General features: G+C 42.6%; 1 protein-coding gene across 2 annotated transcripts; it reads right to left on the reverse strand.

Annotated features, from left to right (window-relative positions):
* Positions 1–677: 677 nt before the first annotated feature.
* LOC139017269 (tripartite motif-containing protein 5-like) lies at positions 678–23,577 on the reverse strand. 2 transcript variants are annotated; one of them, XM_070425439.1, is made up of 8 exons: positions 23,534–23,577; positions 8,677–9,156; positions 8,013–8,108; positions 7,488–7,718; positions 3,140–3,162; positions 1,857–1,957; positions 1,578–1,604; positions 678–1,323 (listed from the first exon to the last, which is right to left on the reverse strand). In XM_070425439.1, exons 2-8 carry the CDS (start codon positions 9,091–9,093, stop codon positions 734–736), a joined length of 1,485 nt encoding a protein of 494 aa, XP_070281540.1. In that variant the 5' UTR covers positions 9,094–9,156; positions 23,534–23,577; the 3' UTR covers positions 678–733. The 2 variants fall into 2 exon arrangements, with proteins under 2 accessions (XP_070281540.1, XP_070281541.1); XM_070425440.1 differs by lacking the exons at positions 678–1,323; positions 1,578–1,604; positions 3,140–3,162; positions 23,534–23,577 and having other exon boundaries at positions 1,952–1,957; positions 8,677–9,103.
* Positions 23,578–24,076: the final 499 nt, after the last annotated feature.

A 24,076-nucleotide genomic window follows, 5' to 3' on the forward strand; every position in this document is an offset into this window, starting at 1 on the left:
GCGACCTCCCTCCCCAGTGCATGAATCTCATGCACTAGGCCACTAGTTTATGATATTTTCTTATTGCCTGGCTGATGTTGCTCAGTCGTTGAACATCAACCCATGCACCAAGAAGTAGCTGATGCAAGTCCCAGTCAGGGCACATTTCCTGCATGCAGGCTCAATCCCCAGTAGGCGACATGCAGGAGGCAGCCCTTTGATGTTTCTCTCTCATCACTATTTCTATCTCTCTCTACCTCTCCCTTCCTCTCTCTCTAAGAAATCAATTAAAATCCGATATTTAATATTTTCTTCTTCACTCCTTGATGAATAACAAACATCATGGATAAACAGAAAGACCTCTGAGAATTTATTCTGTAGTGAATGACTTCTATACAAGATCTTCAATAAAAGTTATTGAAAAGCTTTCCTTCATCTTCTCAGTCAGGGGCAGAGGACATGGGATTGTAGAATTTGGTAGAGATGTTACCTCCATACATGTCTTTTTTTTAATTTTTTATGAGGCATTAGTCATTTTCATTGAGATGATAAAACTCAAGAATTAGTATCATCTATGAATGCAAATAAGATTTTGTGGAAAACATGACAAGAGGCAAATTATACACCCTATTGATGAATGAAGGGTGTTCAAATTGAAAAAAAGAAAACAGAAAGTATGGTGAGAATGGAGCAGGTGACCTCAACTCATTAGATGCACCAAGGCAAGAGGCACTCCAGAGAAGTGGTAAGATGTTTAAGAACCTGGAGAACACAGTGTCATGGGGGCAGTGCATTTCATAGGATTGAAATACGGAAACATTTTCTGAGAAAAGGAACATGAAGAGAATTTATAGATGAGAAACCCATGGTTAGTGATGTTAAAAAATGAGACAGTGCCAGCATCATAGTCTAGGAAAACCCCAACACGACGAGGAGGAACGCTCAGGTACAGGTTTAAGGTCGTGGGGTCAGAGGAGGCAATATCCACAAAAGCCTTATATTCAGAATGGTTCTCCAGCCCTATAACACAGTAGCCATATTTAGGTTGATATTGAGACCAAACATGCTGATGTTTTTTATCTTGTTTTACAAAATCCATCATATTGGAGTCCAGACATTTTTCACCATATACCCCCAAAACCCAGGCATATTTATCTGACACATCCACCTCCCAGTAATGTTTTCCTGATGTGATAGGAGGTGACCCCAGGACACCATCATCCTCATCATTGTCTTTCTGATACAAATAATGTGTTCTCAAATAAAAGGCAGACTTCACTTGTCTCCGATCCGCAGAAACGATAATATCTGATTTATCCGTGGGAGGATCCAGGGTCACGTGTACTGTAGAAAAATTATAGGGTTGGTGAGGAATATGATGTATTTGTGACATTGTCAGAGAGGTGTTGAGAATAAAATGAGTGGGAAATGGGAATAATTTGATTTGGTTCTTCAAGATCAGTACACACCGCAGAAATATAATATGTATGTGTGTGGTGGGAGGGAAAATATGGATTTATACATGAGACCTAGTAGAAAATGCCAAATACTAAAAGATGAGGACAAGGTGGCTTCATGATATTGTGATTTCTCCTTACCCCAATAGCGTCGCGCTTCTGCCAGTTCTGAAATTAGAAAAAAATCCATAACATTAAGTATAGGCGAAAGATTCTACATTAACATCTAATTTCTCTCCAAATCAGAGAAAGACTGGGGTCTATGTATAGTAGTACATGGAAGAATGAGAGGTGAAAAAGACAGCTGACCACTCCCCATTGAATATGTCATCAGCATAATCTCCTTCTTCCTAAACCTAAAACTTTAACCTCAACTATAACAAAAATCTCACAGCTACCCATTGCTCTAGCATTCCTCACCATTAAACGTTTCCAGTATCCCTCTCAGGTCAGGAGCTTGAAACACTTTCCTTAGCTTCCTGGAGAGAGTTTTTGGCTTCTTCAGAGTGAAGGTCTTACTCCTAGAGACAACAAAATAGATCCACACACCTCTGAATTTTTGTCTCTCTAAAACCATTGATTTTATCTACTCACCCCAAAGGAGTACTTGAGCCCCCATTCATGGACCCCTGAGAAAGGAGAGAGTAGACTTCTGACCTTGACACAAGAAGAAATGTGCTCAAACCACTTTCCTAATTGACTGCTGTCTGTCCTTGGAAAGGCACTGACCTCTCAGAAGTAGTTTATTCCTTTCACAGTGATAACTATCCTCTCCCTTTCTAACTTGTAAAAGTCATATGAAATTATGTGCCATAGTGAATTTCTTTAAAATGCAAAATTTGCTACCTTGAAGGAAAAGTCATGACATGGATGTAGATTCCCAGCAATATGACAAGAATGTGAGGATGCAGAATGTGGTTCCTTATGTTTGAGATATATCAAGTGTGGGAATACTGTCTGGGAAGAACCAAGACCTTTAAATTTCACTGTTCAGTAGGGAGACCTCCAGAACTACATCTGCGATTTCAGTCTTCTGGGAAAAATTATAACACTTGGAAAAGAAGATATTATAAATATGATACTAATAGTCTTCTGAATTTCATGTGCTTGGAAGAGATTAGTGCAGCCAAGTAGGTGTTCAAATTTAGATACAAAGATGATGTCCTTCCATTCTGACCTTAAAATATGTTATAGGATGATCAATTGTTTTTCCCAGGGTCAAAATATTCTTTGATATTCAAGTTGGCTTTTGGAAAATAAAGAGAACCATATCTTCTATTCCCAGAGAAGACATTTAAATATAAAGGCGTTGTCTCAAATTCTGGGTGCTTGGGATATAAAGAAGACATGACATTCCCACAATCAATACACCACCTATGAAATGTGGAAATCTGAGTTAGATACAGGCATACTAAGTGCATAGAATTTATGAAGTCAGGTGTGTCTGATACTGAAACATCTGATGTTTAATTGTTACTAATCCATACTCTGCAATGCCTCCCAAATAAATGGCCTATATAAAAGCTGGTTCATTCTCAATAGATATAGAATGAACAAACCATGTGTGAACGGAAATTTAAGATAAAACTACATCTAAATGTTTCTGCCCTGAGCAATATTTTATTCTAATTAACCACTAGATAACTTTAACGGCTTTAAACCTCTTTTTACAACACAATAAGACCAAGGTCTTCCACACATACCTTTTCACAGTGCCTTTCACATCCTAGGGAGGAAAGAGAAACTCTAAGTCATGAAGTAATAAGCTCTTTTTACTAACAAAGCTTCAACACATCTCCCCACCCCACCCCTCTGATCTAGAGGGAATAGAGATGGTCCAATGTGAGAGCAAAAAGGTAAAGAGAAGACCCAGGTCAATCATTTCAGAATATTCATGTATAGTTGTGTGTTTTTCTAAAATATAGAAACAGCTTTGACCATTGTGGCAGCACAGCTTGAGCTTCTAGTACCTGGAGATGAGACATATTTATGAGAAAAATATGAGGCCCCTGATATATTCCCATGTTCATAAGACTCCTCATGAGATGATTTCAATATTTCATGGTTTGTTCATTTATTCAACACAAATGTTCTACTATTACTTGTCAGGCATTTTGCCATAATTTGTAGAAACAAAGATGAGTAGTGATAGTTTCCTCAAAAATTCACATGGCTTCTGCTCAGTGTACAAGCAAACAAGTGTATTAACGGAGGCATTTCTCAAATGTCTCTTATTTTTTCACCCACTATCTATAATTGATCTTATTCACAGCCTAAAATTCAAACACATATATTTATAATTTATTTCCAAGCCTTTAATATTACTCAGTTTTGTCTTTTAAATGCAGGTTGTTATAATGCTTAGTAAAGAAGCCACAGAAACCAGTAACTTAGGATATTTGCTATGTAACTTACTTTTAAACAAAGAAATTTCCTCCTCTTTTATACACCTTTGTCCATGTTACCAATAGCCACTTGGTCACTATTCTGAACACTATAATATTTACTGCATTTCAGGGCCTCACAAGATAGTTCATTACATATTGTTAACTATTTTTAGTCATCTAATCTTATTTATCACCATAGATCTCTCCTTCTCCCTTTCTTTCACTCTAAAATAAGTAAAAACACATTTTTTAAAAATGTCACCACAAGGCTGGTAGGAGGGAAAAATGAAACTGGCTGGTACCACACCCACAGGTGTACATTATGAAATGGGACCCCAAATCAGCCTGAGAGGCAATACCACACACTGATGTGCCAACGGCAATCAAGGCTCAACAACAACAAGAAAATACCCACAACCCAAACATTAGACACCCCTAGAGAACCTGGTTCAGATGAACACAGAAACTGCACCACTGGGCCCCAGGGGAAGCCTGCTACCTAAGGCCACTCTGCCAAGGTTGGGAGATGTGGCAGATATACCAAACACATAGAGATAAACATAGGAAGGCAGCCGAATGAGGAGAGAAAGAAACATGTCCCAGATGAAAGATCAGGACAAAATTTCAGAAAAATCACTAAACAAAATGGAGGCAAGCAATCTACCAAATGCAGAATTCTAAACACTGGTTATAAGGATGCTCAATGAACATAGGGAAAGAATAGATTACCTGACTGAGAACTTCAACAAAGACAGAAGAAACATAAAAAGGAGATAGAAAGCATAAAAAATACCCTGTGAGAACTGAAAAATACAAAGAAAAAAATCTTAAAAATGATTTTTTTTAAAAAAAAGCAGTTAGTTACCTATAAGGGGGCTCCATAAGAATCCCAACTAATTGTTCAACTGAAACTTTGCAGGCCAGAAGGAAGTGGCATGAAATATTCAAAGTGATGAAACACAAAGACTTACAACCTAGATTATTCTACCCAGCAAGGTTCTTATTTAGAATTGAAGGAGACATAAAGAGCTAGCCTGATAAGAAAAAGCTCAAGGCAATAATCACCACCAAATCAGTATTATAAGAAAGATTAAAGATACTTAAGAAAAGGAGAAAATAAAAAGCAAAAATGTAAATAAGAAAATCATCATGATGTAGAAGACATGACCAATATTATCAGCCAGCTCCACCTGACAACTAAAGAGCCTTTTATCCAATCAATGCACACTTCACATTATTTTCAAATAATATTTTAGTCAACTAAGCAGTGTGAATACATCTAAAAGATTGAAATAATAAAATATATGCTTTCTGATTAGAAAGAAATTAAATTTAAAATATACCGAAGAAAAGAAAAGTAAAAAAATCACCGAGTGTTTATACATTAAATAGCACCATTTCAAATATTTCAAGGGTTAAGATAAAAATAACAAAGAAAATTTGAAAAAAAGTTAAATTGATTCAAAATAACAAGACCCAGCAGGTGGGGCTCAGTACTTGAGGGCTGACCTATGAACCAGGAGGCGGTTCAATTCCCAGTCAGGGCACACACCAGGGTGGCAGGCTCCATCTCCATTAGTGGGCATGCTAGAGTCAGCCAATCAATGATTGCCTCTCATCATTGATGTTTCTATCTCTCTCTCCCTCTCCCTTTCTCTCCAAAATCAATAAAAAACAAACAAATCAGTAAATAATCCAAAAGTATGGAATATAGCTAAAACAATGCATTTATAACATTAAAAACTATAAGAGGAAAGACTCTCAAGTTAGTGGTCAAAATTCCTAATTTAAGCCTTGGCTGGTATGCTGAGTGGTGAGAGTGTCAGCCCCAGGACCAAAGACTACCACGTTCAATTTCTGGTGAAGGGCATGTACCTGTTTGCAGATTTGATCTCTGGCCTCCTTTGGGGTGTGTGCCAGAGGCAACCAATGAATGTGCCTCACTCACATGATGTTTCTCTCTCTCTCTCTCTCTTTCTCCCTCCCTCCTTTTTACTCTTTCTCAAAATCGATGGAAGAAATAACTTAAGGTGAGGATTAACAAAATAAAACAACAATTTTTCACTTTAAGAAACTAGAAAAAGAACAAATTAAATACAATGCACACACAAACACATGCACACTCTCATGTATGAATGCACATTTACATATACACACTCAAAGGAAACTATATAAGTGAGAGCAGAAACCTTTGATATAAAAAGGTTAAAAATAATAAATAAATAAATAAATAAATAAATAAATAACATAGTAAAATTTATTCTTAAAAAACATCAATGAACCCACGCTGGTTTGGCTCACTAGATAGAGCATTATCCTGTGGACTGAAGGGTCCTGGGTTCGATTCCATGCCCTGGTTGCAGGCTGCATCCCCAGAAGGCAGCCAATCAATGATTCTCTCTTATCATTGATGTTTCTCTCTCTCTCTCCTTCTGCCTTCTTCTTTAAAATCAATAAAAATATATTTAAAAACAAACCAAAAAATGTCAATGACCTTGACCAATGATAACTAACTTGACCAAAAATAATCACAAAATCAGAAATTAAAGAGGAGCCATTACTGTTAGTATTGTACAAATGAAAAACATTCTAATAAATTATAATGACTAATTTTATGTTTATGAAACTGACAACTCAGAATGGACAAATTTCTACAAAGATGTACATTATCAAGAACTGACTCTAGAAATATAAAAAATCTGAGTGTTAAGGGCCTTTAGAATACACGTGGCTTGATTTATGTCAGCTGAAATTCAGTGTGAGGGCAAATACACGCCCTGAAGGCAGGACCAGTCAACGACTGAACACCATTCAGTCTGACTCTCCCGCCCAGTGTTAAGGAGATGGATCTCACGATGTCAAAGGCCCACCTAGATGTGATGTAACTTCCTGTAATTCAAGTATATAATAAACAGCTTCTGAGCTGGCTCTCTCTCTCTCTGTGCCTGTCCCTCCAGAGGACAGGATCTCTCTGCTTGTCTCTCGAGTCAGAGGGCAGACACCACAACCAGCCCAAGCTTTTAATCTATTTTATGTCTGTCTTTCATTATTCTTTAATCCTGAAAACGCCTCCTACTTGCACGAACCGGTTCACCTCTCCCCTTCCGTGCGGGACACAGAGAGGAGACCCCAGCTCCAGTGCGCCTGCCATATCTGAGAAAACCTCATACAAGTAAAAAAATACTTTAAACTTCTCCATTAACATAAGTGCCCAGAGTTAAATGGTTTCACTGGTAAATCTACTGAATAATTAAAAAATAAATAATACCAAACCTTCACACTTGTTTATTTAGCAAATTCAGAAGGAACAGAAAAATTTCAACTTATTCTAGAAACAAAAAAACAACAACTCTTGGGCCATGAAGAGATACCTGAATAAAGTTCTAGGCTAGATCACAGACACAGGGGCCTGCGGAATACAATGAATCTTCTCTTCACAGTCAATTTTGTACTTTAATTGATACATTAATAGGAACCAGATTTTTTCTTGTTGTTCATGCATTCAACAATTTCAATAACCTCTGAAACAGATGCAGGGAAGGGTCACTGCAAGACCAATGGAATCTCAGTGTCAACACCACAAACAACACAGCCACAGCAGAGAAGGAAACTTAGTCTTAATTTTCCTTAAGTTCAGATGCTGGGGCTTATTTCTAAGTCTTACCTGCAGCACCTCTACTGCTGACCCCTGCAACTGATGCTCCAGATCTGAGATGAGATCTCTCAACAACTTCCTCTGCTGGGCCAGCTCACTCTCAGCCTGAGCCAGGTCATCGAGATTCTCTGCCGCCTCCTTCTCCAGCCTTTGCAGCTCCTTTTGCTGCTCCCTGGCCAGGATACCTCTCAGTTGTTTAAAATAATCCTGGACACTTTTCAACTCGTTTTCTATTTGATCCTTCAGGAATGAGAAAAAAGACAGGGACTCAGGCTATCAGGCAGACTGGGAGCCAGAAAAGAAAGTATTCAATTTAGGTATTCTTAGAGGGAATAGAAATAGAAGCAGAGGGGTACTATTTTGTGACATGCTTATTTCCAGCCCTATCCCTACCAGGGAAAGGATAAAGAATGGCTGATCAATGACTCTGGACATATTAATTGTCAGAAAAGAAGAAGGAAGGGGATCCTTGTGACTAAAACCCAAAGTCATGCCCAGATTCTTGGTTAATTACCAGGAAGAGTCTCCTCCTACCATCCTGTAAGTTCTCTCTTCTTCAAGGTCATCATCCAATTTTTCAGCTTTCTGCTGCTCTGCCCTCAGCCTGTCCAGAGCTGCCTGGAGCTTTTCCTATGGGAGAGGAATCACTTCAGGGTTGAGCTATGGGCTCTTGCCTCATTAGAAGAGAGATTTAATGGGAAGAAATCAGGTTCATCTCTAAAGAAACTAAAATGACCATTAGAATCTGCGATTTGAAGGAAATGTGAAGTGGTTATGTGTTCTTTAAGACTCAGATGATAGAAGTCAACATTACCATGTCAAGAGAAGACTGGTTCTCTTTGCCTAGAAGAAAACACTTGATCCTGTAGTAAGGAAAGAACTTAGGCCTCCATCCACCCAGCTGCCCAGTTACCCCTCATGTCTAAAGGGATGATAACAGCTTTGCTTGTGCACCAAACCTCTACCTATTAGCACAAGGTCTGAAAATATCTACTTCTCCTTTACAGTCTGCTCATCATTTGTAATTGTGTGGAATGTATAGAAATGTCCTTCAGGCCTTGGAAGGTGAACATAGGAAGAAAAGTGATCTCAGGCCTCAGGACTGTGGTGGCAAGATAATTACAGTCAAATACAAAAGTTGAGGTTTCCCATCAAGTGCTATTTCCTGCCCTGTCTTTCCTCCATCCCAGTCTATTACCTTGTACTCCTGGGCAATCTCCTCCATGAGGAATGTGTGGTGACCACGGTGCTCTGGAGACCGCTCGCACAGCCAGCAAATGATCTTCTCATCCTCCTGGCAGAAGAGCAGGAGTTTCTCTCCATGGTGCACACAGAGATCTCTCTTTTGCTCCTCCTGTGGGCTCAACTTGACCTCCCTAAGTGCCTCCACAATGTTTGCCACATGTCGATTGGGACGCATGTTCTCAGGCTGGTAACTGATCCTGCACACAGGGCAGCTGCTCTCCTGGCCAATCATGGACCCCCTGTTGTTTGCAGTGATGCAGGCTTGGCAAAATGTGTGCCCACAGTCCAGGCTCATGGGTTCTGTTAGGAGCTCCAGGCAGATGGGGCAGGTCACCTCCTCCTTTAAGTTCACCAGGATTCCTGAAGCCATCGCAGCTGCTCCCCTGCTCCTATCTCTCCTGATCTGAGGCTTCTGTTGCCCACTGATCTCTGCCTGATTGGAAAGATTAACGGGGGGCAGAGTAAGAATGGTAGGAATAAATGTTACTAATTGTGTAGAAATGAAGGATGGGGCAAGATATAAAATGATTAAAAATATATATAAAAAATGATAAAAAGAAAAGGTGGAGAGACAAGGAAAGGAGCATGGAGACCAGGTAAAAAAAGCCATTTATAACAATATTAGAGGCTTGGTACATGAAATCTTTGCATGGGGGGGAGGAAGGGTCCCTCAGCCTGGCCTGCACCCTCCCGCAATCTGGGACCACTCGGGGGATGTCTAACTGCCAAATGCAGGATCGGGCCTAAACTGGCAGTCGGACATCCCTCTCACATCTGGGACCTCTGACTCCTAACTGCTCACCTGCTTGCCTGCCTGATTGCCCCTAACCACTCAGCTGCCTGCCTGATCACCCCTAACCACTCTGCCTGCCTGATGACCCTAACTGCTCACCTGCCTTCCTGATTGCCCCTAACCACTCTGCATTCCTGCTTGATCTCTCCTAACTGCTCGCTTTCCTGCCTGATCACCCCTAACCACTCTACCTGCCTGCCTGATTGCCCCTAACCAATCTGCCTGCCTGATCACCCCTAACCACTCGCCTCCCTGCCTGATCACCCCTAACTGCTCGACTGCCTGCCTGATTAACCCTAACTGCCTCTGCCTCGGCCCCAACTGTGCGGCTTTGTCCAGAAAAAATGTCCAGAATGACATCCGTAAGGTCGTTTGGCTGTCCAGTCTAATTAACATATTATGCATTTATTATTATAAATTTTAATTTTAATTTTTTTGTTAATCCTCACTCGAGGATATTTTTGCCATTGATTTTTAGATAGAGTAGAAGGGAGGTAGGGGAAGAGAGAGAGAGAGAGAGAGAGAGAGAGAGAGAGAGAGAGATGAATGTGAGAGAGACACATAAATTGGTTGTCTGCCACAGGTACCCATATCTGGGTGGTGATCAAACCTGCAACCCTGGTAAGTGTCCTTGACTGTTCCATGCACCAGCCAACACTGAAACCATTGAGGAATTCAAGCCAGGCACCTAAGAATTTTAAATACTTTTATTTAATCTGACATGACAAATTTCATTTTCATCTGTGCAATGGCTGTTATTGCCCTTTACTTTTACCAACTCAAAGGATGACCTGAGGCCTTTTTTACAATGAAAAGATGTTTGTGTGACCCAGCATCTCTCTTGCTTAATATTTCCTATGCCAAACACATCTCCAAACCACTTTTGGGTAGGGCTTTTATACCTGCGCTTCAGGTAATGCTGCCCTGGTGTCAGTAGGGCTCATTATCATCCTTCAGTTAACAATATCTTCCATGTTCCTTTATCAGAAAGACCTCCTCTGACTGCTTATGTATAGTATAACCATAGCCATCATTTGCTGTATGTTTGAAAAAATTTCTCTCATTATTATGACACTAGAGGTCCGGTGCACAAAATTTGGACATAGGTAGGGTCTCTAGGCCTGGCCAGTGATCAGGGCCAATTGGGGCCTTCCAGCTTCTGGCCAGGGCCTTCCTTTGTTCCATGCCACCCTCTGGTGGTCATCACTCATCATAGCGAGTGATCAAACTCCCAGTGTCCTGGTCAAATTCCCAAGGGGACACTTTGCATATTAGGCTTTTATATATATAGATAATGTGACAATGTGTTTGTGTAAATGGCAAGAGCAAACCCTTTGTCAGATGTGTACATAAAGTTAGTGAGTGACTCACAAAGGCCGTTTATTTTCAATACAGAGTTGCAATGATCCTAATGTATTCAGGGTCCCCCTTCCTACCTTACAGGGTTAATTAAAGACAAAATAGGTAACTTAGGAGGTTCTGGGGAGTCTTGTTGGATAAATAGTAAAATTTCATGCCAAGGACATTGACAGGAGCCTAATGGTGTGTATGCATATTGATGATGGGGAGGGAGATAACATAAAGATATTCATAGGATCACATAAGTCACATATCTGAAAAAATAGAAACACAGGTGAAGTAAATATCAGTCTTGCAAAATAAATCACAAAATATTAGGCAAGATCATTCAACTAATTTTCATCACTATGAATTACATGCTAACAACTAAACTAATACCCATAAACACAGAAATGAGTCTAAACAGACAGTTTAAACCATTCTGACATTCACCTGTAAAGTAACAGTAATTAAATCATATATATATATATATATATATATATATATATATATTTATATATATATATACAAGCTGATGTGAAAAACATTACTAGAGAGATGTGCATGTTGTTGGGAAATCAAATTATTGGGGCAGATAAAGGGTTTTCTAGCAATTCAGACTTAAATACCTAAGGGTTGAATTGAAACCTGAGGAAGATGAAAGAAATAAGGCATATGGGAGAGAAAAAAAAAATTATTAGGTAAAGAAAATGACCCTTTCATTGAAGATGCACCACATTGTCTGAGATGGAAAATGCCAGTGTGGCTCATGTGAGAAAACTGCTAGGCCTTTGACATCACATAATCCTGCAGTGACCTATGGCACTTAGTGAATGATGTAACATTTAGGAAAACTTTGCCAAAAGCAAAAGTAATCACCAGTGTTGGGCTGTGGAGTAGTTGATGGATCCAGTGGGGGATTGGGAAAATGCACATACAGTTGCCCAGGGGAGAGATGATGATAGCTTTCAGGACAAGAAGATGAAGGACATGGAAAGCAGGTGATGAGTGAGACATAGGATGAGATAAGAGGAAAGGATTGGAAGTTAGATTAGATTATGGAGAACAAAAGGTTAACATCAGGCCTGGGTTCTTTCTTCCTAGAAAGGTAATATTGGATAAGTCTTCTAATAAGTTTTTGTTTTTGTTGTCTGGAAAACTCATGAGGCCATAATAAAGTGGAAGATAAGCCTCCTTACAAGGCCAGATTGTTGATCAGAAAATTAGCTTGATGTGGAAAGTGCATTTGGATTTAGAAGGATTTTATATAGACCTCAAATGCCAGTTAATATGCTTAGGTTTCATTTTTCATAAGGGGATTGTGACTTTTATAACCACCCATGTATCTTTATGGCCCATGGATGCTATGCCTATGGGCTTTCACACTGTAATTTGCACTCTGTAGCTCTAGGCTTATATAAACTTCAGTGGTTTCTCACACATCTACTAAGTCTGGCTTCTTAAAAGTCTAAGATAACAGAAATAAAGTACCTTCCATAGCACTGTGAAGACCACCACTAATAGCTTTGCTAAGGCAGCCAATGTCAGCATGCCCTGCCTCCTGTCCTGTATCCTCAGCTCAGCTAAGTGACCCTGACAGCTTATATCTCACAGGTCACAAGATGGTAATGACCATCCAAATTGGAAATGATGCTGGTGGTCAGTCAAAGAGGTGTGGACAAAAGGACCACATGCTAACCTGACTAGCTCAGGAAAGGCCTGTGTGGTAGCCTTGCAAATTCAGAGACCTAAAGTAACTGAAAGGGCAAGGACTAAGCCCTCCATCTTACCCTGTGTCCTCCATTTTGGGGTAGCCATGTGCTTGGCAAGGAGCTTCTTCCCGGAAGTCTAAGCCTCTGCTAGCCACACCCAGGAACAAGACACCGACTTGCGCCTGGCCAATCGGCAGGGCCCACAGTCCTTTCTCCTCCCCTTACTCCAACCCCCCTATAAAACCTCTCTCCACACAGAGTTCTCTCTCTCTGCCACTTGGCTTACCGTTGCATCGGTGAGTGTGGTCGGGGAGCCGAACTAGTTCGAATAAAAGACTCTCTGCTTTTGCATCAGACTCGGCTGGCTCCCTGGTGTGGTCTAATGGGGATCTTGAAATCTGGGCATAACAGTAACCACAGAGGATGGTCTGAAATTAAGTTTTTAAACTAAAAGAGCATGACACTTTTGGTGGGTAGTCATGTTCTAGGCTGGTATTTTCCGTGACAGAGTCAATCTTGACTTTAACTGAGCTTGTCTATTGTCCTTTTGCATCTATGTTAACATATGGTTGGAATGTCCAGGTAATTTTTCTTTTTTTCTGGACCCCTCCAAGCACATGCACCACAGTATGGAGACCACAAGTACCCTCAGTATTATTGAGTTAATTGTTGAATGTGAACTATCCTTCACCCATGTAAGTAAAAGAAGAATGTGTCTATCATTTTACTTTTTTCCAATCCCAGAGGTTCCATCCCCTCCCCTCTTTGTTTTCTGCTGCCTCAGCCTCCCCAATCTATCACCAATGGATTTCATGTAACACACTTACATCTTCTCTTTTGATTCTAATGTATAATACAAGGTGCAAAACTGCCATTCTCTGGAGCATTATGTCAATCCATTGAGAATCTGCTTCCAGCCACTGTGGACAGTTTGGCCTAAATAAACACACAAAACTTCCTCACAGGTTTGAATGTTTCTTAAGTCACCAGAGGGTATCACGGAGTGGAAACATAGTGATGCTCATTCTCCCACCTGGACTCGGTAAGGCCCGTGGCTACAGTCTGGGATCAGGAGCTCTCTCAGAAACTTCAAGTAAATGGGACTATGAAGCAATAAAGAATTAAAAGGTCTCAGTAGATATTCACGTCTTGATGGTTGCCAAAGTTTGATGGTAAAAGAAAGACCTGAAGTATCAGTTAAATTTTCCCTTTACTCTGCTCTCTGAAGGGAAAAATTATAAAGGCTCCATGGAAATGAATTTAGACCCACTAGTACTGTCTACTAGTGCCATGGTCATCATACATGAAGGGAACATGATAAGGAATGAGGCTGAAAAAGAACAGAAGTGTATTCTGCTGGAAGCCAATTCCAGCATGTCATAATTGCAAGAGTTTCATCAAAAGGTTGATGGAACTTGGGAACTCAACAAGGGCTGAGTCATATATGTTGTCACCTGTTGGGGATGGCTGAGAGCATTTCCCCAACCTGAAAAGGGATGATTGTTTGCTGCCAGACAGCTGGGGGCATCTTAATCTACATGTTATTGCCTCCTACTGTCCAAACACTTGAACAGCCGTAGGCAAATTCCCCCATTCTGACAATGCTTGTGTATACAGACACCCTACCCTTTGATGTGTATATCTCTGCCTCACCTTAGGACAAATTGTATTAACAAAAAGCAAGGAGTCCTGAGATGAGGAGATCTTAGTTTCTTTGGTTAGGCTCCTCTGACTCCCTATAATGCCTTTCAAAATTATGCTTCATCTCTGGGCTCTTTATTAAGTTACACACAGCCCTTCTCTAGATTGCTGAACCCTTCTCGATGCCAGAACAAGAACCCTGGCATATTCCAGCTAAACAGCCCAGATACTGAAAACAGCCCAGAGGCCATATGGTAGTTACCCCTGGTTACAGGATCAGGGATAGAGATTGTATCAGGGTAGATATTGTTTAATATTTATCCTTTGTTTATGACTCCAGCATGATCCAAACTTGGAGTAGGAGCCTCCAATTATTTTGAATCTTATCCAAGATCCAACCAATCTTGAGACACACCAGGAGCTTGTAGAGGAGGGAGGAGCACAGCATGCATTCTGCTTTGGGGCTAAGAATTTATTTTTATGGTAGGGCTATAAGGAGCAGAGGTCAAAGCAACTGCTGCCACAGGACACAGAAGAAAGTGCAGTCCTAACTGGTTTGGCTCAGTGGATAGAGGGTCGGCCTGTGGACTGATAGGTCGCAGGTTCGATTCCGGTAAAGGTCATGTACCTTGGTTGTGGGCGTATCCCCAATGGGGGGTGTGCAGGAGGCAGCTGATCAATGTTTCTCTCTCATTGATGTTTCTGACTCGCTCTCTCTCTCTCCCTTCCTTTCTGCAAAAAAAAAAAATCAATAAAATATATTAAAAAAAGAAAGTGCAGAGGAGCTTGAGTCCTCACACATGGAGTTTGACCCACCGCTACCTAAGCAGTAACCACGGCTCCACAGCAGGCAGGCAGATAGATATGGGAACATGAGTGGTGTCTGCGCTGGAAGGATATCACAAATGTGAAGCCCATCCTTGAGGACTTAGGGGTTTGTGTCCCACATCAGGATCCTTGTGGACCTGCACCAGAAACCTGAACCCACAGAGTCTCTGCCTTCAAAAACCAATAAGGCTTGTGCCCAGAATAACCCTAGAGGTGTAGGGTACAAGAGATTTCTCTTTTAAAGGGCAGGTGGACAGGGCTTAAAAGTCTTATAGGAGTTGCTCCATGACACGCGCAAAAGCAGAGATTTGAGAAGTGTCTATACCAGTGGTCGGCAAACCGCGGCTCTCGAGCCACATGCGGCTCTTTGGACTCTTGAGTGTGGCTCTTCCACAAAATACCACGTGTGGGCGCACACGTACAGTGCAATGTTGAATTAAAACTTTAAGTAAAGTTTATTAAGTTAATTTTAGGGAACATTGTGGAGTGAAAGAAGATGTAGTGTTGAGGATTGAGAAAGGTATGTTGAGATGGTTTGGACATATAGAGAGGATGAACGAAAGGAGATAGACGAAACAAGTATACAAGACCAGTGTGGATGGGAGAGTTGGAAGGGGTCGACCTCAGTGAATGTACCTCAATCAGATTGAGGATGTTTTTAGCAAAACCCAGCTTAGGAATACCCTAATTAAATTAATAACAATGTACCTACCTGTACAGTTTAAGTTTAAAAGATTTGGCTCTCAAAAGAAATTTCAGTCGTTGTACTGTTGATATTTGGCTCTATTGACTAATAAGTTTGCCTACCACTGGTCTATAACATGTGAGAAGGAAATTCCTCTCCTGCAGGAGGAGTGGAAGACTGTTGGGTTCTCACCTGAGGCTAAGACCTTGGGGTAGAGGCGACATTGGTGCTCCACCTTCTACCTATGAGAGCAGGGTTGCACCTCTCTCTAACCCAGTGATGGCGAACCTATGACACGCGTGTCAGAGGTGACATGTGCACTCAGTTTTTTGGTTGGTTTTTCTTTTTTAAATGACATTTAAATATATAAAATAAATATCAAAAATATAAATCTTTGTTTTACTATGGTTGTAAATATCAAAAAATTTCTATATGTGACACGGCACCAGAGTTAAGTTAGGGTTTTTCAAAATGCTGACATGCCGAGCTCAAAAGTTTCGCCATCACTGCAGTCTAACCAGTCAGTGCTCCCGGGTGTGCAGCCCCATTCCCCTGCTGCAGCCCCGCCCACAGAGCTGACTGCAGAATGTTCGGCCCCAACCCCCTCCCAGGGGCATCACCCCTGCTCCACCTCCCTGACTCTACTGGATTGGCCTCTGCCAGCCACCAAGCCCCAGCCCCAGCTATTGGGCCAGGGCAGCCCTCACAGAGGAGCCCATTGAGCCCCAGGCTCTGGTTGTGGGGGTCGGAGGGGCTGCGTTTTCCTGTTCAGAGGTCTGAAATAATGGAAGACATGGTTGTTGGCACACTAGCACCCCTCAGGCAAGGTGCAGAGAGCAGAGCAAAATTCACCTCCAATTTTTCAGGAAAAAGGCCTATGCTGTTGTTCTGTAGTCTCAGCCTGAGGGCAGAAGTGGTGACAATTCACTCTCCAAACCAGCTACAGGAGGAGCAGAGTGAAAATGAAAATTAAATTCTTAGGGGAGAGGCAGGAAAGGAGAAAAGCTATGGACCAATGAGAGGCCTTCACAAAGACCTCAGGGAAATACCAGACCTTTGTGCCTTAGTCCAGAGGGGCAAGTGACTACATTCTTAATCCTATCTCAGTTCTGCTCCCTGAAGCTGTTCTCATGGCTCTCACAGTAATTCATCCTCTGGAGAACTAGGCTGACCTGAGCTGTGACTGTCACACATGTCACCCTCATCTTGTTCCCTTAGGGATGAGGTGTCATGAGGAGGGAATGAAATACCTCCTTCACCACAGGGAGGACCCTCCCTGAAGGCCCACTTGAGGCAGTGATCCTGGCAGCTCTCCCCTGTCCTGTCCCTACCAGCTAAGCTAAGTGAACCTGGCCAACTTGTGTCCTGGCCGTCCTGTGAGAGCGAACGGCTGCCCCAATCTGAAGTTACCTCAGGTGGTCAGCCAGGGGGGGGATCACAGATGGTAGCACCGTGATGCTGGCTTTCAGAACCTGGATTCAATAAGGGCAAGATGTCACTTTTCCTAAATGGACTGCACAGATCAAACTACATGAAGTGTCATTTTTGGGCAATGTTTTCTAATACCATTTAACATATAATCTTTATAGTTTTAACAGAATAGAAATGAAACAGGAAAGTAATTGTGAGGAATAGTTTTATGAGTCAGCGTGATTGTCCACTGATTTCCCAGATTAAACAGTATTTCTGGGTGTGTCTGTGAGGGTGCTGTTTCCAGATGAGATTAGCATTTAGATCTTTGGTCACAATAAACTAGATTAAGGGTCTAAGCAGAACAAAGAGGCAGAAGAAGGGAGAAAGAAAGGTGTTCCTTTTGCTTCCTGCCTACCTACTTAAGTGGGGATATAGGTTTTCTCCTGCCCTTGGACTAGAACTTACACCATTGACTACTCTGGTTCTCAAGCTGTTGAACTTGATCTAAATTGCACCACCAGCTTTCCTGAATGTCTGGTTTGTAAAAGGCAGGGTCAGGAACTATTTAAACTCTATAATTACATGAGCCAATTCCTGATAATCAGTCTCTTTCACATATACAAAGGATATATCTATATTGTCTCTTTTTCTCAGGAGACCCCTGATTAATAAAGCATGAAACAATTCTAAAACATGTAAATGATGTAAATGGCACAGGTGAAATGTGATAATGATAATGATAATGACTCTTGTGAACATTGCAGTTTCAAAACATGTGTGCCTAAAAATGACTCAGGGCAGTTAAGGGTACAGAGAGAATGTTGTAGAGGTGAAAATGCACAAAGTCATGCTTAATTCAGTACGAGCAAGTCAGGTAAAGAGAGGCGGGGAGGGGAGAGAGAGAGAGAAAGAGACAGACAGAGAGATTTGACTGTGTCAGCCTGGGTGCAGCTATGTCTTTATGAATGAAGAGATGCCCCTCTTTAACTCACTTTTTTCATTGGTCTTAAGATCTTGTTGTCATGGCAGTCACGACTGCATATGCTAATTAGTCACCATCAGTATGGAAATTGACCATCACTCCAACACAAATCATAAGAGAGGGACATGCTAATTAGCCCAGATATGCTAATTAGTCAGGACCAGTATGCAAATTGACCATCACTCTAACACACAAGATGGCTGCCCCATGTGGTCAAACGTGGCCACCCCCATGTAGCCACAAGATAGCCTCCACAAGATGTCCTGCAGGGGAGGGCAGTTTGGGGCAACTGGGCCTACAGGGCAGGGCAGTTGGGGGTGACCAGGCCTGCATGGGAGGGCCGTTGGGGGGGACCAGGCTGGCAGGGGAGGGCAGTTGGTGGTGATCGGGCCGGCAGGGGAACATTTAGGCATCGATCAGGCTGGCAGGGGAGTGGTTAGGGGTTGATTAGGCTGGCAGGCAGAAGCAGTTAGGGGCAATCAGGCAGGCAGGCAGGTGAGCGGTTGGAAGCCAGCAGTTCTGGATAGTGAGAGGGATCCCAGATTCGAGAGGGTGTAGGCTGGGTTGAGGGACACCCCCCTCCCCCCCCCCCCCCGTGCACGATTTCATGCATCAGGCCTCTAGTACTTATAATAATCACCAAATTGTTGGAAATCAAATAGAAATAGTTTTTGTTTTTAATTGAAATACTAAAACTACAATCAGTCAGAAAACAAATCCAGGTTTGACTTATAAAATATTTGGAATCACAACATAAAGACTAACTAAAATTAACAGTAGATTAATAGAAATTATCCAATTTGAAAATTATTGACATATCCTCAATAATCTCTAAGAAATATCAAAGGCTATGCCATAGCACAACTAGTAAAATAAGGCAATAGTAAAATATAAAGGTTGCATGGAGATGAATTCAGACCCACTAACACTGTCTACTAGTGCCATGTTCATCATACATGAAGGGAACCTGATAAGGAATGAGACCAAAGGAGAACCAAAGTCTATTCCAGCTAGTGGTCCAGATACTGAAAACAGCCCAGAGGCCACATGCAGTTAGCACTGGCTGCAGAGACTGTGGTCCAGATCAGGCTCTGATGAACAGCAGGGTCAGAAATAGACATTATATCAAGGTAGATATCATTTAACATCTACTCCTGTTTTATGTCTCCAGCATGATCCAAACCTGGGGTAGGAACCTCCAGTTATTTTGCATCTCATCCAAGATCCAACCCATCCTGAAACCCACCAGAAGCCTGGAGAGGAGAGAGGAGCACAGCATGCATTCTGCCTTGAGGCTGCAGAATTTATTTTTATGGTGAGGCTACAAGGAGCTAAGGTCAAAGCAGCTGCTGCCACAGGACACAGACGAAGAAAGTGCAGAGGAGCTTGAGTCCTCACACATGGAGTTTGACCCCGCTGCTACCTAAGCAATGACCAGGGCTCCACAGCAGGCAGGCAGATAGATATGGAAACAGGAGTGTTGTCTGCGCTGGAAGGATATCACACATGTGAAGCCCATCCTTGAGGACTTAGGGGTTTGTAACCCACATCAGGCTCCCCACAAACCTGCACCAAAGTCCTAGGCCAGTGATGGCGAACCTTTTGAGCTCGGTGTGTCAGCATTTTGAAAAACCCTAAATTAACTCTGGTGCCGTGTCACATTAAAATGCCTGCCTTCAAAAACCAACAAAGTTTTTATTATCCCCAGGAGCACTTTGGTGGTGTAGGGCACAGGAGATTCCTCTCTCAAAGGGCTCCTGCAGAGGACCTAATGGTCTTATAGGACTTTCCCAGAACCCATGCAAAAGCAGAGGTTTGAGAAGTACCTAGAGTCTAGCAGAGGTCCTGAAACTTTTTAAACAGGGGGCCAGTTCACTGTCCCTCAGACAGTCCACACATGCGCACTGCGGGCCCGGGACGAGTTGGCAGCTAAGCAGGATAGGTAGCGGCGGCAAAAACACCCAGCGGGCCGGATAAATGTTTTCGGCGGGCCGCATGTGGCCCGGGGGTCATAGTTTGAGGACTTCTGAAGTCTAGGCCAGTGATGGCGAACCTTTTGAGCTCGGTGTGTCAGCATTTTGAAAAACCCTAAATTAACTCTGGTGCCGTGTCACATATAGAAATTTTTTGATATTTGCAACCATAGTAAAACAAAGATTTATATATATTTTTTTTAATTAAATCTTTATTGTTCAGATTATTACATTGGTTCCTCTTTTTCCCACCATAACTCCCCTCCACCCAGTTCCCACCCCACCCTCAGCCCTCACTCCCCACCCACTGTCCTCATCCATAGGTGCACGATTATTGTCCAATCTCTTCCCACACTCCCCACACCCCTTTCCCCCCAAGAATAGTCAGTCCATTCCCTTTCTATGTCGCTGATTCTATTGCAATCACCAGTTCATACTGTTCATCAGATTATTTATTCACTTGATTTTTAGATTCACTTGTTGATAGATGTGTATTTGTTGTTCATAGTTTGTATCTTTACCTTTTTCTTCTTCCTCCTCTTCTTAAAGGATACCTTTCAGCATTTCATATAATACTGGTTTGGTGGTGATGAACTCCTTTAGCTTTTCCTTATCTGTGAAGCTCTTTATCTGACCTTCACTTCTGAATGATAGCTTTGCTGGATAAAGTAATCTTGGTCGTAGGTTCTTGGCATTCATCACTTTGAATATTTCTTGCCATTCTCTTCTGGCCTGCAAAGTTTCTGTTGAGAAATCAGCTGACAGTCGTATGGGTACTCCCTTGTAGGTAACTGACTTTCTTTCTCTTGCTGCTTTTAGGATTCTCTCTTTGTTTTTTGCTCTTGGCATTTTAATTATGATGTGTCTTGGTGTGGTCCTCTTTGGATTCCTTTTGTTTGGGGTTCTCTGCGCTTCCTGGACTTGTAAGTCTATTTCTTTCACCAGGTAGGGGAAGTTTTCTGTCATTATTTCTTCAAATATGTTTTCAATATCTTGCTCTCTCTCTTCTTCTGGCACCCCTATAATTCGGATGTTGGTACTCTTGAAGCTGTCCCAGAGGCTCCTTACACTATCTTCGTATTTTTGGATTCTTTTTTCATTTTGCTTTTCTGGTTGGGTGTTTTTTTTGCCTCTTCATATTTCAAATCTTTGACTTGATTCTTGCGCTCCTCTGGTCTACTGTTGGGAGTCTATATAATATTCTTTATTTCAGTCAGTGTATGCTTAATTTCTAGTTGGTCCTTTATCACAACATCGAGGGTCCCACTAGATTTCTTGAGGATCTCACTACATTTATCGGCAGTCTTACCAATCTTTTCGAGGATCTCACTACATTTATCGGCGGTCTCACCAGTCTTTTCGAGGGCCTTACTCAATTTATCGGCGGCTTCTAAACAGTTCTTTAAAGACCTTAAAAGTGTGGTTTTGAACTCTATATCCAGCATTTTGCTTTCCTCCATTTCTGTCATTTGTGTCCTGTTTCTTTGTCTCTGCATTTGTTATGCTTCGCTGTGTTGATAGAGTGCCTTTCTGTGCTAAGTGTTCCAATTACCTGAGGTAGACACTCTTGGTGCACCCCTTGTGGGCTTTGTGCACAGTCTTGTTATAGTTACGCCTTGATTGTTGTAGTTATCACTGGGAGGAATTGAACTCCAGGCCAATTGGCTGTGAGAATCAGCTGTGTCTGCAGTGGGAGAACTTCTGTGCTGGAGACACCCCTCTGGGGCAAGACTTGCTTCATTTGGGCTTTGGTGCTCACTGAGTCTGCCCCCTGAGTATGTCTTTTATGGTTCCACAGAGCTGCAAACTGGATGGTCCCACTCTGACCTCTGGGTACACTGGCTCCTGGATCTCTAGGGAGGTGCTAATCTAGCCTTTGCCTGTGGCTATTCAGCAAAAGCCTCCCTGCAGGGCTTGGGCGGGGCCTGTCCCAAGGGATCAACAGGGCCGGGCTAGCAGTTATAGCTCCTCTGAGTCCTGCCCTCAGAGGTTTGCTTCTCAATGTCCCTGTAATCGCTGCAAGCCCCTCGGAGAGAAAGCTGCCCTCGAGTTCCGACCTATGCCAGACAGTCCCGCTTCTCCCATATGAGTCTGGGTCCCTAGAGACTTGCCCGGAACTGGAGCTCAGAGCCTGAGACTCCCTCCCGATTGAAAATGACAACCGTGCCCTCAGCCGCCAGCCCGCTCCGCATGCAACCTCCGCACCTTAGTATTTTACTTCTGCACCGCGCCTCCTCTGAGTCTCGGTATGGTTTTCTCTTTCCTTCTATTTGTAGGATTTCCACTCAGCCAGCCTTCCTGTGGTTCTGGATGATGTCTGTTCTGTCTTTTAGTTGTATTTTTGAAGTGGTTGTTCGAGGCAGCAAACTCCAGTGTTTACCTATGCTGCCATCTTGGTTCTCCAAAGATTTATATTTTTGACATTTATTTTATATATTTAAATGCCATTTAACAAAGAAAAATCAACCAAAAAAATGAGTTCGTGTGTCACCTCTGACACGCGTGTCATAGATTCGCCATCACTGCTCTAGCCTGTGGTTGGCAAACTGAGGCTTGCGAGACACATGCGGCTCTTTGGCCCCTTGAGTGTGGCTCTTTCTAAGCCTTAGGAGTACCCTAATTAAGTTAATAACAATGTACCTACCTATATAGTTTAAGTTTAAAAAATTTGGCTCTCAAAAGAAATTTCAATCATTGTACTGTTGATATTTGGCTCTGTTAATAATGAGTTTGCCGACCACTGGCCTAGACCATGTGTGAAGGAGATCCCTCTCCTGAGAAGGAGTGGAAGCCTATTGGACTCACCTGAGTCAGAGACTCAGGGTTTGGGGCAACACTGATGCTCCACCCCCTACCTTAGGAGAGCAGGCCCACATCTCCCTTTAACACAGTGGTTCTCAACCTTCCTAATGCTGCGACCCTTTAATACAGTTCATCATGTTGTGGTGAACCCCAACCATAAAATTATTTTCATTGCTACTTCATAACTGTAATTTTGCTACTGTTATGAATCGTAATGTAAATATCTGATATGAAGAATACATTTAGGCTGATCCCTGTGAAAGGGTCGTTCGTCCCCCAAAGGGGTCGCCACCCACAGGATGAGAACCGCTGCTCTGACAGGACAAAGCTCCTGGATGCACCAGCCCTATCCCCATGCTATAGCCCCCAATGGCCAAAGCTGACTGGGGAATACCAGGTGCCCATTCCTTCTCAGGGCTATCATCCCTGCCTCACCTTTGTGATTCTACTGGAGTGGCCTCAGCCAGCCACCAAGGCTCTGCCCCAGCCATTGGGCTAAGGAAGCCCTCACAGGGTGCTCCTGGAGTCCCAGAATCTAGTGGCAGAGGTGGGAAGGGCTGCATTTCCCTGCCCTAAGGTCTGAAACAGTGTTGGGTAGACTAGCACCCCCCAGGCACAGCTCAGAGAGGAGAGTGAAACTCACCCCAATTCTTCCAGGGAAGAAAGGCCTATTCACTTGTTCTGGATTTTCAGCTATTTGAGGATCAGGATTCACTCTCCAAACCAGAGACCTGATGTCCACAAAAGGGATTTAAAGGCACAGAGTGAAAATGAAAGTTAAATTCTTAGGGGAGGAGCAGGACAGGAGATAATCTATAGACCAATGGGAGGCCTTCATAAGGACCTCAGGGAAATAGCAACACTTTGTTCCTTAGCTCAGAAGGGCCAGTGACTACTTTCTTGATCCTATCTCAGTTCTTTTTCCTGAAGCTGTTCTCCTGGCTCTCACAGTAATTCATCCTCTGGAGAACTAGGCTGACCTGAGCTGTGACTGTCACACACATCACCCTCATCTTGTTCTCTTAGGGATGAGGTGTCATGAGGAGGGAATGAAATACCTCCTTCACCACAGGGAGGACCCTCCCTGAAGGCCCACTTGAGGCAGTGATCCTGGCAGCTCTCCCCTGTCCTGTCCCTACCAGCTAAGCTAAGTGACCCTGGCCAACTTGTGTCCTGGCCGTCCTGT

Source organism: Myotis yumanensis, unplaced genomic scaffold, assembly GCF_028538775.1.
Source record: "Myotis yumanensis isolate MYYU_CA2020_CCGP unplaced genomic scaffold, mMyoYum1.0.hap1 SCAF_10, whole genome shotgun sequence".
Lineage (NCBI taxonomy): Eukaryota > Metazoa > Chordata > Mammalia > Chiroptera > Vespertilionidae > Myotis > Myotis yumanensis.